At 41.2% G+C, this 14,257-nt stretch overlaps 1 protein-coding gene across 1 annotated transcript in view; it reads right to left on the bottom strand.

Moving 5' to 3' along the window:
* The window catches only part of LOC115335746 (nodal modulator 1-like), a 29,413-nt gene extending 15,257 nt beyond the window's left edge, over positions 1-14,156 (bottom strand). Inside the window, 18 exon segments of the mRNA XM_030001884.2 lie at positions 1-99; positions 1,331-1,394; positions 2,291-2,378; positions 2,657-2,793; positions 3,569-3,700; positions 4,623-4,764; positions 5,525-5,702; positions 6,969-7,119; positions 7,523-7,628; positions 8,254-8,343; positions 9,133-9,270; positions 10,449-10,601; positions 11,134-11,206; positions 11,398-11,504; positions 11,622-11,722; positions 12,161-12,206; positions 13,499-13,588; positions 13,984-14,156. Coding sequence (XP_029857744.1) covers positions 1-99; positions 1,331-1,394; positions 2,291-2,378; positions 2,657-2,793; positions 3,569-3,700; positions 4,623-4,764; positions 5,525-5,702; positions 6,969-7,119; positions 7,523-7,628; positions 8,254-8,343; positions 9,133-9,270; positions 10,449-10,601; positions 11,134-11,206; positions 11,398-11,504; positions 11,622-11,722; positions 12,161-12,206; positions 13,499-13,588; positions 13,984-14,115 — 2,027 coding nt within the window. The 5' untranslated portion in view covers positions 14,116-14,156.
* Positions 14,157-14,257: the final 101 nt, after the last annotated feature.

Here is a 14,257-nt window from a genome sequence, read left to right on the forward strand (position 1 = left end):
TTAATGGTAATAGTCACATCCATCAGTTTATCTGTTACAATCGTGCCAAGGACATGGTGTCGTCAAACTGCAGTGAGCGTCAGTATACTAGGCGAGGACCTGTAAATCCAAGTAACAAAGACATTAATTCAAGGTTCCCCTCCTACAGAAAATAACCAAATCTTATTTAGCAGAGTTTGTGTTCCCATCCCTAAGTTTGAAGTGCTTTATAAAAGACGACATACAAATTACACAGCAAAGCTATAGTGCTGAGATGACAGCACTTTAGCAGAGTTTGTGTTCCCATCCCTAAGTTTGAAGTGCTTTATAAAAGATGACATACAAATTACACAGCAAAGCTGTAGTGCTGAGATGATAGCATATTGGAAAGGGAGCATTTTCCGGCTCTGAACCCCAAACCACTGCATGACCTTAGCCAAATCAATTCCTTCCTTTGTGCCTCCTGCTTCCTCTCAAGCTAAAGCTGATCTGATTGATTTCATATGTACAATCCCACACAGCAGAAGGACACTGAAAAGTTTGTCCTGTTAGACATAGTTCACCAAGATGCCCCAAGTCTAATGGTGCTTTGCTGCCAAAAGAGGGTTTCTGCTTCTATCCACTCACTCACTTTGTGCTGGCTCTCCTGTTGAGCATATCTCTCTTTGAAGTACTTTTAATTCACTAACACAGTAGAAAAGATTCAGATTTTAATGCTGGATTTGTTTCCTGCTATGTTCATGAATTATAATTAGTCTGGGAACAGAAATCCTCTTTTTGGCAGCACAGAGCCATTAAGCACATTGCCAGACCACGACCTACAAATAACTAATAAAACATGGCTGACTTAGGAAAAGCAGCACTGCTTACTTGTGATTAGGGTGAATGTTTATTCAGTTTGCAAAAACTGAGGTGAGCAGAATCAAATCACCACAGAGTCATGGCACTAGGGACACAGAATGGTCATATATGCCTCTTAGTAAACTTACTATCCTATCTTTTGCATTTCAACTCTCACAAACGATGAACAGTTTCCACTGAAATATCTCTCCTTTGTTACACAGGAAAACCATTAAACATTAAAAACATTAAACAGACAGAAGGCTGACAAAAATATCAATTTAAAGTAGCAAAAGCATCTTTAAAGCCTATCATTAGTTGACTTTGGTTTTTTTAAGACTCCAAAGGGCAAGAGAACACATCTGATACGTTTTGCTAAAGCTTCCCTCTATTGGTTAGAGACAGTCATAGCAACACATCCTGAATTGCTGAAAGAAACCAGCTGCAGCAGGAGGAAGCTTTATGAAAGCATACTGATAGACATAAGGTCAAAACCAGATTTTGCTCTTACGTGTCGTAAGTGTAATACTCATGTTCAAACTGGTGGCAGGAATGTGGGGTCACTTCATATACACCTGTAAACATGTCAAAGAATGATCATGTCAAAGTCAAAGAATGATTCGCTGAAAAAATTCAAGCTTAGTGTGTTGGCTGAATTCTCAAGATCACATGAGACCTGAGGTATAGAAACAATTACAAAATTTGACTATATATCTACTGCCTTTCACATAGACACTTGTAAATTAATTCACCTCTGTTCAGTCATTGATCACTACTGGAAGCTGCGCAGTTTCTAATGTACGCTGATACAAACCACAAATAGGCATCACTGCAGATAAACATAATTACAAACACAACAAACCAAACAAGCTCAGAAGCAACCTGTTGTGGTCCCACAGCCGATACCCTTTGACTGATTATAGAACCATTGTATTATTGTATTGTGAATGAGACCACTGGCTGCAAGGATGAAACGTTCAAAGCTGCAAACCGAATCAAAACCAAATACATTTCTTAACTGTTTTGCTAAGAGACCATAACAGAGAATTAGCTCTAAAACATTAAAAGGAGAAAAAAAAAAAATCTAATTTTAAAACATTCTTTTTTCCTGTTATAGATAACCCTGCGGTACTTTTAACAGTTATCCCTGAAGAATCCTGTATTGAAATGAAACTTTGATTTGTCAGTCATGTTCTAATGTGACTGACAAATAGAACCCATATGAACAAGATTATTTTAACATGTTCTTCATTCATCAAAGATCAAAGCCCTTCACCAAGTCCAAAACAAAAAAATTATTTTACTTCAGAGAATTCTAAAAATTTAGGACAGAGCATTTATATACAGATGTAAATAAAACAATGCCTCTCAGAAACCACAACAGATTTTTTTCTTTTTTTTTTTTGATTCCCACCAGTATTAGTAGATTGGCTCTTTTTCATTTTTTACACTAAGATTTTAGCGCTGTTACCTGGCTTTGAAAGACAGAATCTATTCACTCCTTTGGACAGGTTATAAACACCAACGTTCTCTGGTCCATTTCCATCTTGATAAAATTCCTGTGAAGCCACAACACAATCCACTATTAGTAACTACCAAACAACAAAATGAAAACAGTATTTTCCTTAAAGATACATTAATGCTTCTCTTTTATAGCAGCTAACAACACAAGACCATTTTACCAAATCTAAGAGACAAATCTCAAAGCACTCTAAACATCAATGTTGCTGTGCTATAGGACTCCCTAGAGACATGAGAAAGCCTTGATTCCAAGCACAATCCAACCTACCGACACAAGTTCATCAAAAAAAGACAAGAACATTTGTTACCTACATACCAGTGTAATTGCATGAGAAAGAGAACACCTCAGCATATATCCAGTCTGCCTGAATTCTACTCCTGAAACGTCTTCCTCCATGACTTCCAACTCCAAAGACTTATTCTTCCAGCACCAGTCTTCATGTACAATGCTTACTAGAATACACACCACACAAAGCATTTTAGTAACGTGTGACTAAGGGCAGGTTTTGTGGTATGAAAAGCTTGTATCACCCTAACTTCCCTGACAAGGAGCTTCAAAGCCAGATATACAACAATGACTGCAGTAACAGACCTGGCTCACAGCACTGCAGTATCACCAGGAATCCAGCATATCTCGTAACAGAAAAGCTATTATAAAAAGGAATAATGAAGTCCGATCGTCCTGGAAAGTTCTGCAATGTGCACTATCATTGTGATAGTCAAAGAAGCCTAGAGGACATCAGGACCTAACTCCAATTTCACCTGGTAGAAAGATGTTCTGACTCGTGTATAAAACCAGCAATCTGTATCTACTCCTTCTACACCTTTCCCTGGAAAACAATTTCTTTTCATACTAGGCCAAGGCAGGCTGGCCAAAACAGGTATTGCTCTTGGGAGAGGTACTGTGGAAGGAGAAGAACCATAGTATGCCCCTGTTCTTAGGCTCGGGACAAGTCAGTTCGTGATAAAGCCCTTTTTCCTCACACCAGCCATGTAGACCCTAAAACTTAGGGGAGCAGTTACCTGTAAGCTGACAGGAGTGTGAAATATACAAGATTAAGAACACTTGATGCACTGTTGTAGAGTATTTTTCCAGATTCTCTCAAGTTTCAAAACTAGTTCCATGTTGGGCATACTGTAAACAGTATCCGTAATAACAGAAGTATGCAGATTCAGTCACAAATTCAGCTACTAAGGTAACACTTTAAGCAGTTTCCCATAACCCTACCTTTGTATTTGCCAGGTAGCACATTTTCAAATGTGAAGGCCACTGAGTCCATGTTTCCAGAGAGCTGCAGGTTGCGTTTTTCACCCTGGCGGCTCACAGACTGTAATGTCACCATCAGATCACCACAAGCATCTATGCAGAAAAGACAGCAGAAAATGAGATTGCATTCTGGCTTGCCAGCTTTGCTTCCAAAACCCACCACTCCAAGTAAGCTTCATGTGTGCTAACATTAAAATGATTGCTCTCTTCTAGTAGAGAATGTTTCCAATTATAACTCTTATTTCTTTTTTGCATTTTTCCGGAAGTTTGAGACTGTTAATCATATTCTTTTATCTAACAGCAAGTAATAACCAAAGGCCAACATTAAATCCCTGGGTCCACCTTGCTCTGCAGAGACTACAGGGACCAGTAAACACCTGAGACACAGAACACAAAGTGCAGAGGGGATTCAGAGAGGAAAAAGGAAGGGGTAAAAATGACAAAAGTCAAGCTCCAATCATCATCTGCTGAAATCAGTGGGTAATCAAGGAAAAAAGCAGGAGAGAGGAACCTTAGACTAAGATAAAGACAAAAGCTTATGGAAGAGAACAGAGATTGCAAGCTTCTGTCAACAGCTTGAGCCTCTATCCTACAGACTTTTACATGCACTGCTTTTATTTTTATCTTTTTTAAGTGTCTATTTTGCTTCCAATACTTTTCAGATTGAGGTACAGTATCCCTAACGTCAGCCAGGACCACTTCCTTCCAGAACTTACCCACCTTATGAGAAAGGCAAACAGGTCAGATTTCCTTCCTGAGGAAGGAATACTTACTTATTCCTAGCAAGTATTAAAAATAGGTCCATAACTTTACTCCAAACTTTATTAAGGTACCTTATCAGGCTGTAAGGTCTCCTGAAAAAAGAGCTGCTTTATCTATGTGCTGGAAGTTAAATTTAATTACCTGCTGATGGGGCTAACCACAGCAGGTGTCTTGATCTCAACAGTACTCATTCACACATGTAGTGCTAACGTTCTCTGTTCCCATTTCCACTTCACTTTCAAAACTGGCTTACCTAAACAAGAGATCTTCCCTGAGACGGATGCCAAAAACTGAGAGAAGGTCACATCCATTACTGGTCTGTCTGTAACAGTAACAGGGAACATTTTGGGTTTCAAAGCCAATCCTGCTCTGGTCTCAACCTCTGGAATAATTACCTGTAGAGTATATCACATCAAGACATCATCAGCTTTTAGATACCAGTCCAAATACACCCACTCTGCTGAGTTCAATCTGCTTATCAGAAATCAGAAAATGGAAATTTACTGTAAATCAAAACCAGCCTCCCAAATATGCTTTTCAAAATTCTGTATTAAAAATCCTCCAAAGAACTGCAATAAAACTGAGCTAAAAATCCTCCAAACAGCTCAGTTTCAAAAGTCTGAGTGAATTTCACTTCAGGATGTACTGCTGCTTCTACATTAGGCTATTTCATTATCTATGACGATAGTTAGAGGCCTTATAATCATGCACTTCCTTATCTTCCAGCCTGCACTATCCCCCGCAACGCAAAATTCATGGTGGTTCTGCTACAGGTTCTGCCGTGATCTATAATCTCAGGAACTATTTAGGTACCTGAGAAAGGTACACATTATATATCTCACTCACAGGGTAATATATTATAATAAGTGATCTAAGGGACATCACAACTTGTGATGAGAAAGAAAGAACTTTCAACCCCAATGGCCTGATCTCCTTTAAACAACTGTAAAGGACAAGGAGCATGGGAATCTCAGCTTATTAAGGGGGGGGGGGGGGGGGGGGAAGGAAATTACTGTCATCATTTAAATAGTGCAAACAGGAGAAAAGGACCAGGAAAATCTAAATTCAACTTCTCAAATTTTAGAAATTAAATGTTTAAAATCTTCTAAAAACTCATGATAGTCCTACAATGAAGAAACGGAAGCTCATTCTTACCTGAACATTGTATATACCCGATTTTGCCTTAAAACAAAATGCTCCGTGAGGGTCAGTTTCTGTTGTAAACAGTGATGCTTTGTCTTTGTCTTGAGGCATCATGGTTACCTTGTATTTACTAATTTGTTTGACTGTGTCAGGGAAACGGGTTACTGAGATCCGGCCACACACACTGAATCTGTTCAATAAAAGCCAGCCATAAGAATAAATATCTTGATTTGACAAAGCTTATAAAAAAACATTTCTCTTAAAACTTCCTTAAAAAGTAAACCTCACTATGTTGGGGTCCTAACACGTGAATTAGAATGGATTTGTCCTGAAAGAGCATTCATATCAAAGAGGTACCATAAGCAAACACAGTGGAACAAGCGCAAACTCATTTACGACTAATGGGATCTTTTCTTTTACAATGAAGTCACCATGATGTTATGTTACATTTTTATTTGCAAGCAACTTGCTTCATTCCTCCCCTGCCACCAACCCAATCACTTCAAGCAATTTTTCTGGCTAGGCAGGCAACTGACTTAGGATTGCCATCCCTCAGGTTTTAAACAGTTTCAAATGTTTTGAGTCAAAGACCTCAAATATGATAGGTAATTCACTGGAACACAACCCTAGTACACCTATATTTGTGAAAACACAAGACGACAAATGAGAAGCTGTCAAGTTTTACTTTTCACCTTCAACAGCACAACATATTTAGTGACTGAAAAAACTGTAACTGATCGTTTAACAGCACACTTTTTTTTTCCTAATTAACTACCTAAGTCTGTATGAGCTAGTTGCCATTTGCTTCAGTAAATTCCTAGTTTTCACTCCTCTGGAAGGTTGACACTATTTCCTCCTCAGGAGAAGCTCCTGGACACAGAGCCAAGCCCCTTTTGTCTTCCTCAGCTCACACCGTATCTCCTACCACTGCACAGCCTTACACTCCCAAACTCATCCTGTCACCATTATACAGGCTTACGCTCAGCAGTCAACGAATCACAAATAAGAAACAATTCCTATTAGACAACTATGACCTTGGGAGTGAGCAATCAAATGTAGAGGTTCAGTACAACACTGCACCAGACAGTTATGAAACTCCACTCTTGCACAGAAGGAGGGTATCTGAACTGCAGCATCAGTGGCAGAAAGCTTCTCTTTTCCTTTCCTGGTTCACTTGCTGTTCTAAAATTGCTCAATATACCCGTGTCTTAGCGTCTTCATTTGCAAGGGAGAGGTTATTAAGAGGGTGCTCTAAACCTTAACTAGTATTGAGCAAAATACTGTGGACAAAATGTCATCCTGCACTCATGCTGCCCTGTTTACCTTGAATTTCTCGAGCAACACTTAGCTCCTGATAACTGTACGCAAGTCTGGGCATGACATGGGGAAGAACCGCCCATTTTCAAGACCTTGTCCATACATCAAATTATATTTTCATCATGACACCAGTACTTACCCTGTTGCAATGATGTTTGCTAGCTGAGGTGTATTTGGTGCAATCTTCACAGTAATAGTATCAAAGAACAGATGCTCTTTCCTAGCATGAATTGTGTATGTACCTGTTGTTATGTTCTCAAGGCGGAAAGAGCCATCAGCTTTTGTTTTTACTGTAAAAAATAACAAGAAGAGTTAAAAAAACCAGCATGTGTTGACTGCCTATCCTTATGTGTCAAGAAGAGCCAGAGGGCATGCACTGCTTTAGGCTATTTTTAATTTACATTGCACAACAAAGAAAGAGTATTACGTTTTCTTACTAGACCACAAATTTGGCATACAGTTGAAAGAAAATTGAAAATTTTCAACAGCAAAACAAATGAACACCTACTACTCTCATCTAAGCCAGAAAATGCAAAATTAATCAACTGCATGAAAACCACTTCAATATTTGAAATAAACTGCAACAAAGGTAGCGTATTATCCTGAAGGGTTAGTTCCATCTCACACACTAGTCCTGTACTTGAGCTTAATAAAGGCTTCCCTGTAGCAAGGAAAACCAAGACCACTGCATACCTTTAATCTGATTGTTCAGAGTCACAGTGGCATCAGCAACTCCTTCTCCTTCAGGACCATTCAACACCCTGCCTGTGACAGAGAAACCCATCACATGGAAAACAGGCTGAAATGGGAAAAAAGTTAACATTAATCTTTACTCAGTAAAAGCAAACATGCACCTACAGCAATCAACACCGACTGTTTTCCCCACACACACATATAAAGGAAATCTATTTCCAGCTTTGGGAAAAGAATGTACCAGGATAATCACAATGAAAGTACATATCAATCTCCAGGCATGCTGCTCCCCTAAGTACAGGAACAGATTCTCAGTTTCTCTGCATCAATATGGTTCAGAAGGCCCAAATCACAGATCATAATGCCATTACACAAGGCACTCTGCAAACCATACAAACCTACAGGCCCTTCTCCATAGATCTGACAACGTGAATGAGAAAATTTAAGCAACCTGAAAGATTACTGCCTGTTTGCAACATGGACATGAAAGCGAATATTGTGGACAGCTTTTCCATATTTTGTTTCTTCCTAGTAAAAGGGACTGAAGTTTAGAAATACAGCATGATACTAGATATTGTCTTCTACCTGCTGTACAAGAGGGTATGTGTAACAAATGCCTTCAAACTTCTTACAAAGAAGTTTTTCCATAATACACCTGCTTTCTGCTAAAGTCAGTTATACTTTTACAGGAACGAATGGCACAAAAAGATTATCTCCTCTGAATGCCTCACCTCAATCTGTAAACTGTCATGCTCTACCAGGAAGTTCAATCTAGATGGCGCAACATCAAAGGTAATTCTCTCTCCCCTGTAGAATGGTACCTGAAAGAAGACACATTGCTTTGACTCCTAAGAAGCTACGGCAACAGAATTGTTTTCCTTTACCATTTTCCATGTCCTTATCACCATCAGACACCTCTAGGAAGGGTCAAATGGGCTGCAAACTTCCTGGAAAAAATAACTCAAGAGGGATGGAGACAAGAATAAAGGCAGTATTTCAAGACTGTTTGATGGAAACCATATGAGATTATCCGAAGAGACGGAAAACAAACCCTCTACTCAGAACATGGCAAAGTTACTTGGATGTGCAAGCGTTTACAGATAGGATACTGTAAGATTGCTAGAAGGGTTAAAGGAATGAGAAAAGTTTGAATCCCACTTCTAGAGCATGCAGACAGAGAATGCAGGGCCATCATTCTAGGTGGTGCACAGGTAACCATGCTCCCACACTACTCAGACATAATAAAGAGAATGGGCAAAAAAGAAAACAGAGAACTTAAAGGACATGAGGTGGCTGTAGCCAACTGAAACTTTCAGTCTCCCAGCAGCCTCTAGGTGTTGTTCTGTGACCGGCCAATGTATTCAGGTAATTCAGAGCCTGATTTGCAAATAAGTCTTTCCTCAGAAACCACACCACAGAGCCCTATCACAGCAACTTACTTCACTGTCATATACTTTAGGTTGGAGGTTCGTATTCCAATTGTTTCATCCAATTCAAAATATTTTAACTACTTCTGTTTTAACAGCTACAAAGTTATACTTCATCTAGTTTAGAAAATTAAAGTTAACAACCCAATGGATAGACAACCAATGAACTTTCTAGCTACTTACCACTGTGTATTTCCCACTTGGCAGAGAAAGAAAGCTGAAGGATCCATCTTCCTTTGATACAACATTGCACAAATAGGATAGAGATTCATCTCTCGACTGGAATCCATCCACAGGAGAAATATTGCAGCCCACAACATCCTGTGACAATAAATGCAATACAACCTTTTTTCTCATGGGAGAACAGAGAAAATAATTTCAGGGGGTATGTAGGAGGGTTCAAAATACTATACTGTGAATGAAGGATGGGAAGTACAAAACCATCTTAGAGGCAAAGTTTGATAGCATAGCTTAAAATTCATGTATAGGTAAAAGAGAAAAAAACAGCCAATAATCAACTCTATGGTAACAAGGACAAGAAAACCGGGAAATTCAACAACCCCCAGTACCCCAGAACTGCACTGCATGTCTTAACGTAACTGACTTCAGTTCTGTGGACAAGGTTAACATTACAGAACAGAGCTCTACTTTATGTAACAAATCACAGTACATGAACAAATATTGCACGCTCATTTCATGACACATTTTTAAGGTGGCAATAGAAGCTGCTGAACTTTGTCTTCGCATCAAGAGGGCAAAGAGCAATTAAGACCTCATGCCAAAGACACATTACCGCTACCGTACAGGGAATTTCAGGATTTGTCTGGCAACATCTTGTGCCAGAAGCTGGTCTTCCACCACGGAGAAGTGTCGTCCTCACGAGAGAACCCATTTACTAACCAACATTTAACATGCAAAAAGGTGTAACTGGAAAAATATTGTCTTAAAACAGTAGCCCTTAAGCCGGCTGACCGACAGGGAATATACAGATCAGTAACATGCTGTGAACCATATTATGTTTTGTACTTGCTGCATGCTTCAGTTCAGGTCTTAGTTTTCTATGTTTTCTATGCCCCTGAACAGCCTGATTGTTGAGGAACCTGGTTGTTTGAAAACAATAATGAAGAGTTCAAAAGAGCTGAAATTAAAAGAATTTTCTAATTTCTTGTGTCCAAAAAATATAGCCTCAGTTTTGCCAACATTTAAACAGATGGCTGTTGTGTTATACATCTGAGTAACTCCACGGAGGTCACGTGAAAACTGAGCACATACACAAATGTTGTAATACAAGGGCTTTTTTGGAAAAAAACAACCAAACCCAAACCTCAGAAAAAACCAAACACAAAAACACAGCTTGAACGGCTGCAGAGTTTGTTCTCTATAAGCCAAGCTCCATGAAGGACAGAGATGAGTATCAGGGCATATGAATCTAGAAGCTATTTAGCTGCTTCTTATTTATGTCCATACTCATATTGAAAAGGTACTGATAACACCATTACCTCTTTAGTGACCGAAGAAGAGAAAAGGAGAAACATGACCCCTTTCATTGGTTCTCCATCGCTCCGTACTGACCCAGAAACATTGTAGCCTGCAACAATCAGAGGGCTAGCAGCGTAAGCATTAGAACTCGTCACCCGTACCACTGTGTTTGACTGAAATACAGAAACACATGCATTTTCATCAAAAGTAGGTAGAGATCTCATTTACAGCACCTAAATAGCAATCAGAAGCTGCTTCAACAGAAACAGAGGCCGGAGCTGCAGTACTCAAAGAGGGTCCACAGGCTAGTCAAAACACAAGACACTAAAGCAAAGACACTTTGCAAAACAATATTTTTCCTATTTTACTGATTCAGGAATTGGTCAGGATCTCAGAGCTCCTCAGAAAGCAGTCAGTCTGAGAGGGAAGGATTAGAGCATCTGCTACAATATTCAAGCTCCTTCAAAATGTATACGATTAGAAGACCGAAAGCAAGAGCTCATTTGCCAGTCCTTCCCTGGCTGGCTCCGCTATCTCCAAACTGGGCCCGCACGAGGCAGTTTCTTGACTACCTAAATTAAATTTATGAAAACTCCATTAACCTCGTCCACTCACAAAAACCCTTCCTCACACTAGTTGATCAAGACAAGGTCTAGCAGATCCGCCCTCGCTAAACAGGCAAACCAGAACTTTTGTAGCTCTAACCTCTTTCAACATCCAGGTAGGATGAGATGCAAAGATTTCATATTCGCCAGGAAGGACTTTAAAGAAAGCAAACCTGTAAGGCAAGACAGGGGTTACGTCTCTTCAGAAATCGTCACAAACATTCGTTTACAGAAAAACAATTCAGACTCTACGCACATGTTAGAAAAAATATTTCAGAAGTACTATAATCCCAGTTGATATGATGAACTGAAAGAATCTTGAGTAAATGAACAGATGAATTAAGCATGCACCACCCACACTCACTTTCCTCCAGGTTGTGTAACAGTTGCTTGTACGTTTATGTCACTGCCAGCATTTCTCAGTACAACCTGGACTCCAGCAGGACCTAATGTCTGACCTTTGCTGAGAACCTGTCAAAATCAAAAGAAGCCAGAGTATAAATAGATAAAAAAAACTCGCAGAGCTGAAGTAGAATGTTTTTATGAAGGTAGAATTAGCATAAGATGGAATAAATAAAGGAGTCTAACCTTTCCATTCACAGAAAACCCTGTGAACACAAAGTTAATATCACCTCCCTTTGTGCAAACATCATTAATGCCATCCACATGGATGTCTACACTGGTTGGTTCTGGAGAGGAAGAACAATAAACAGCAAGGTAGTTAGTGAGAGAGCAATCATGAAGCAATTCTACTTTAGCTTTACAAAACTCTCACAGAAACGCGTTAACTCAAGCACACAAGCACTGCTCTGCAAGCCTTGCCTCAGCAAAGTTAAAGCACCCACAAACCCTGATGCTGAAAATCCTCTTCCCCCCTCCCATTGCAGCCATTTCTGTCAAAAAAAACACATTTCTTCAAATCAGCCCATGAGTTAGTTTGTCAGTGTCTACCTTACAGCTTTATTTTCCTCTGGTATAGTAAGTACATTTTAGTTATTAAAACCATACAGTAGGGCTTATCTCTTTTGAAAAGCGCTTGATTTTCCCTGCCAACTGCAAGTTAGACATAGTTAAGTCCCACATTGCAGATACACGGTCCTACTGTATGAAGACATATGAGCACTTACCGAAACTCCACCCTAGGGGAGGCTCAATTTTAAGAATGAAATCCCCCTAAAAATAAAAAAGCAGTAACTGTCTTCACTGATCTAAATTCAGTTAGCTAAAGGATGAAAAAAAAGAAGTCAGAACACAAGCATCATGCTGCAGAGCGTAACACAAGACTCAGTTGTCCCATTCTCCTTTCCTCCTAAGATACTCTGTTCAAAGCAGCAGCAATATCTACCCACACAGGCTGGGATGCTGGGCTGACATCCAGCCAGCTAAGAGCAAAAATTAAGTTTCATCACGTTTATACTGCTTCCAGACCAAACCTGGCTCACGTTCAAGCAGCTCAGTGTTAGAAAGTGTTCCAGTCTATCTCCACCTGCCCCAACTGATGTACTCTAAATAAGCCTCCAGTATTTCCACTAGGAGGTCCTACTCAACCATTCTGCCCAAACATGGGATAACAAAATTTCAATCCTATTAAAAGATCTGCACCAAAAGGGTATTAATCTACACAGAGATCCTCTTTATATCAGCGGGCACCACATCTGTTCCGCCACATACGTTCTGAAGGTCACCCCTGGAAAGGCTCAAAGACCTAAGAATGAAATCACTGAGATCAGAAAGCATCTTACATTCTTAGATTGGGAAGGGAAGGATTTATTTGGTGGCTGGACTAGACGACCTTTAAAGGTTCCTTCCAACCCAAACCATTCTCTGATTCTATTTCTGATCCCCAAGTTAGCTAGCTCTTTAAAAGAGCAAAGCACTTACAGACCATCTGAGGGCAGCCTGTATTTAATTTGAATGTAAACATCTTTCCACTCTAAACAGACATCAAACTTCTGATACATTCTGAGCTTCCTGTATTGTTATTTTCTTAAGGTATTTTTAACATCTGCAATTAGTCAACCAATTTTCAATTCAGTCATATCAAAACACATTCTCATACAGATTTATTTTAACTTCTACAGTTAGATAACTGGAAGCTTTATCTGTACTCTGTAGGAACCTCTACTTTTTGCGCAGTATTTGTACAGCTGCTAGCACGTGGCTGTTGGCAGCAACTCAGGCTCCCAATGCCGCAGTCATTCAGATAAACAGCACAAACGCAACACGGCAGCTGAAGTTACCTGGCTTGTCTCATGATAACGCTTAGCACTGAGAAATACAATAGCTGCATTACAAAAAGGAACGGTTGAAAGTTTGGTCCCAAACAAACCAAATTATGTCCCGATTCCCGTGCTTCGTGGGTGGGCGTCGTTCCGATGTTTAATCTGCCTGCCGGCAGATCGGAACGTGGAGTCAGCTCCTGCCCCCAGCACAGAGGAGACAGCCCTGGCATTTCAGCTTCTTACCTTATCGTAGAGGGGAATCATGAAATACCCATTGTTTGGAGCGCAATCTGTCTGGTATTTCAGAGTACCATGTTTTGTATATAACTTGATCTAAAAGAAACAAACAAAGAAAGACGACAAAGCACTTGAAAAAACGCGAGCAAAGCTAGAACCAGGTATTCTTCTACACGGCAGCGCCCGCGTGTCCCCAGGGCGTAACAGGGAAAAGGCTTATCGCAAGGAGTCTACGATCCACCGGGCAAAGCCGGCAGAGTCCAGTCCCGGGCTCTGAAGAAAACGCTGAAAGAACCACCTCGCTTCAGCCGAAACCGCGCCGCGACCACGGCCAATTCAAACAGCGGCCAGGGCAACAGGGCTTAAGTCACGCCGCGCAGCCAGGCGCCCGGGCCGAGCCTTTACAGCCGGGCAGGGAACAGGGTGCGAGGGCCGCCAGGCGCCCTCCTCCAGCCCCGGCCGGCTGAGGGCGGGGGGGCGGCGGCGCCCACCTCGATCAGGGAGTAGTTGATCTCCACGTCGGACTTGACGAAGCCGCCGCAGCCCACGACGATGTCCTCGGAGCCCCGCGCCAGGGCGCAGCAGAGCGCGCAGACCAGCGCCGCCGCCGCCCAGGCCCGCATCCCGCCGCCGCCTCCCTGACTCAGCGCCGCCCGCCGCGCTGCCGGAAGAGCCGGGCCGGGCCGGGCCGGGCCCAGCCGGCGGGTGCTGCCCCCTGCCGGCCCGGCGGGCTGCGCGCCCGCTCCCCGCCGCGGGCTGTCCCGC

Source organism: Aquila chrysaetos, chromosome 25 (assembly GCF_900496995.4).
Source record: "Aquila chrysaetos chrysaetos chromosome 25, bAquChr1.4, whole genome shotgun sequence".
In the NCBI taxonomy this organism is placed as follows: Eukaryota; Metazoa; Chordata; class Aves; order Accipitriformes; family Accipitridae; genus Aquila; species Aquila chrysaetos.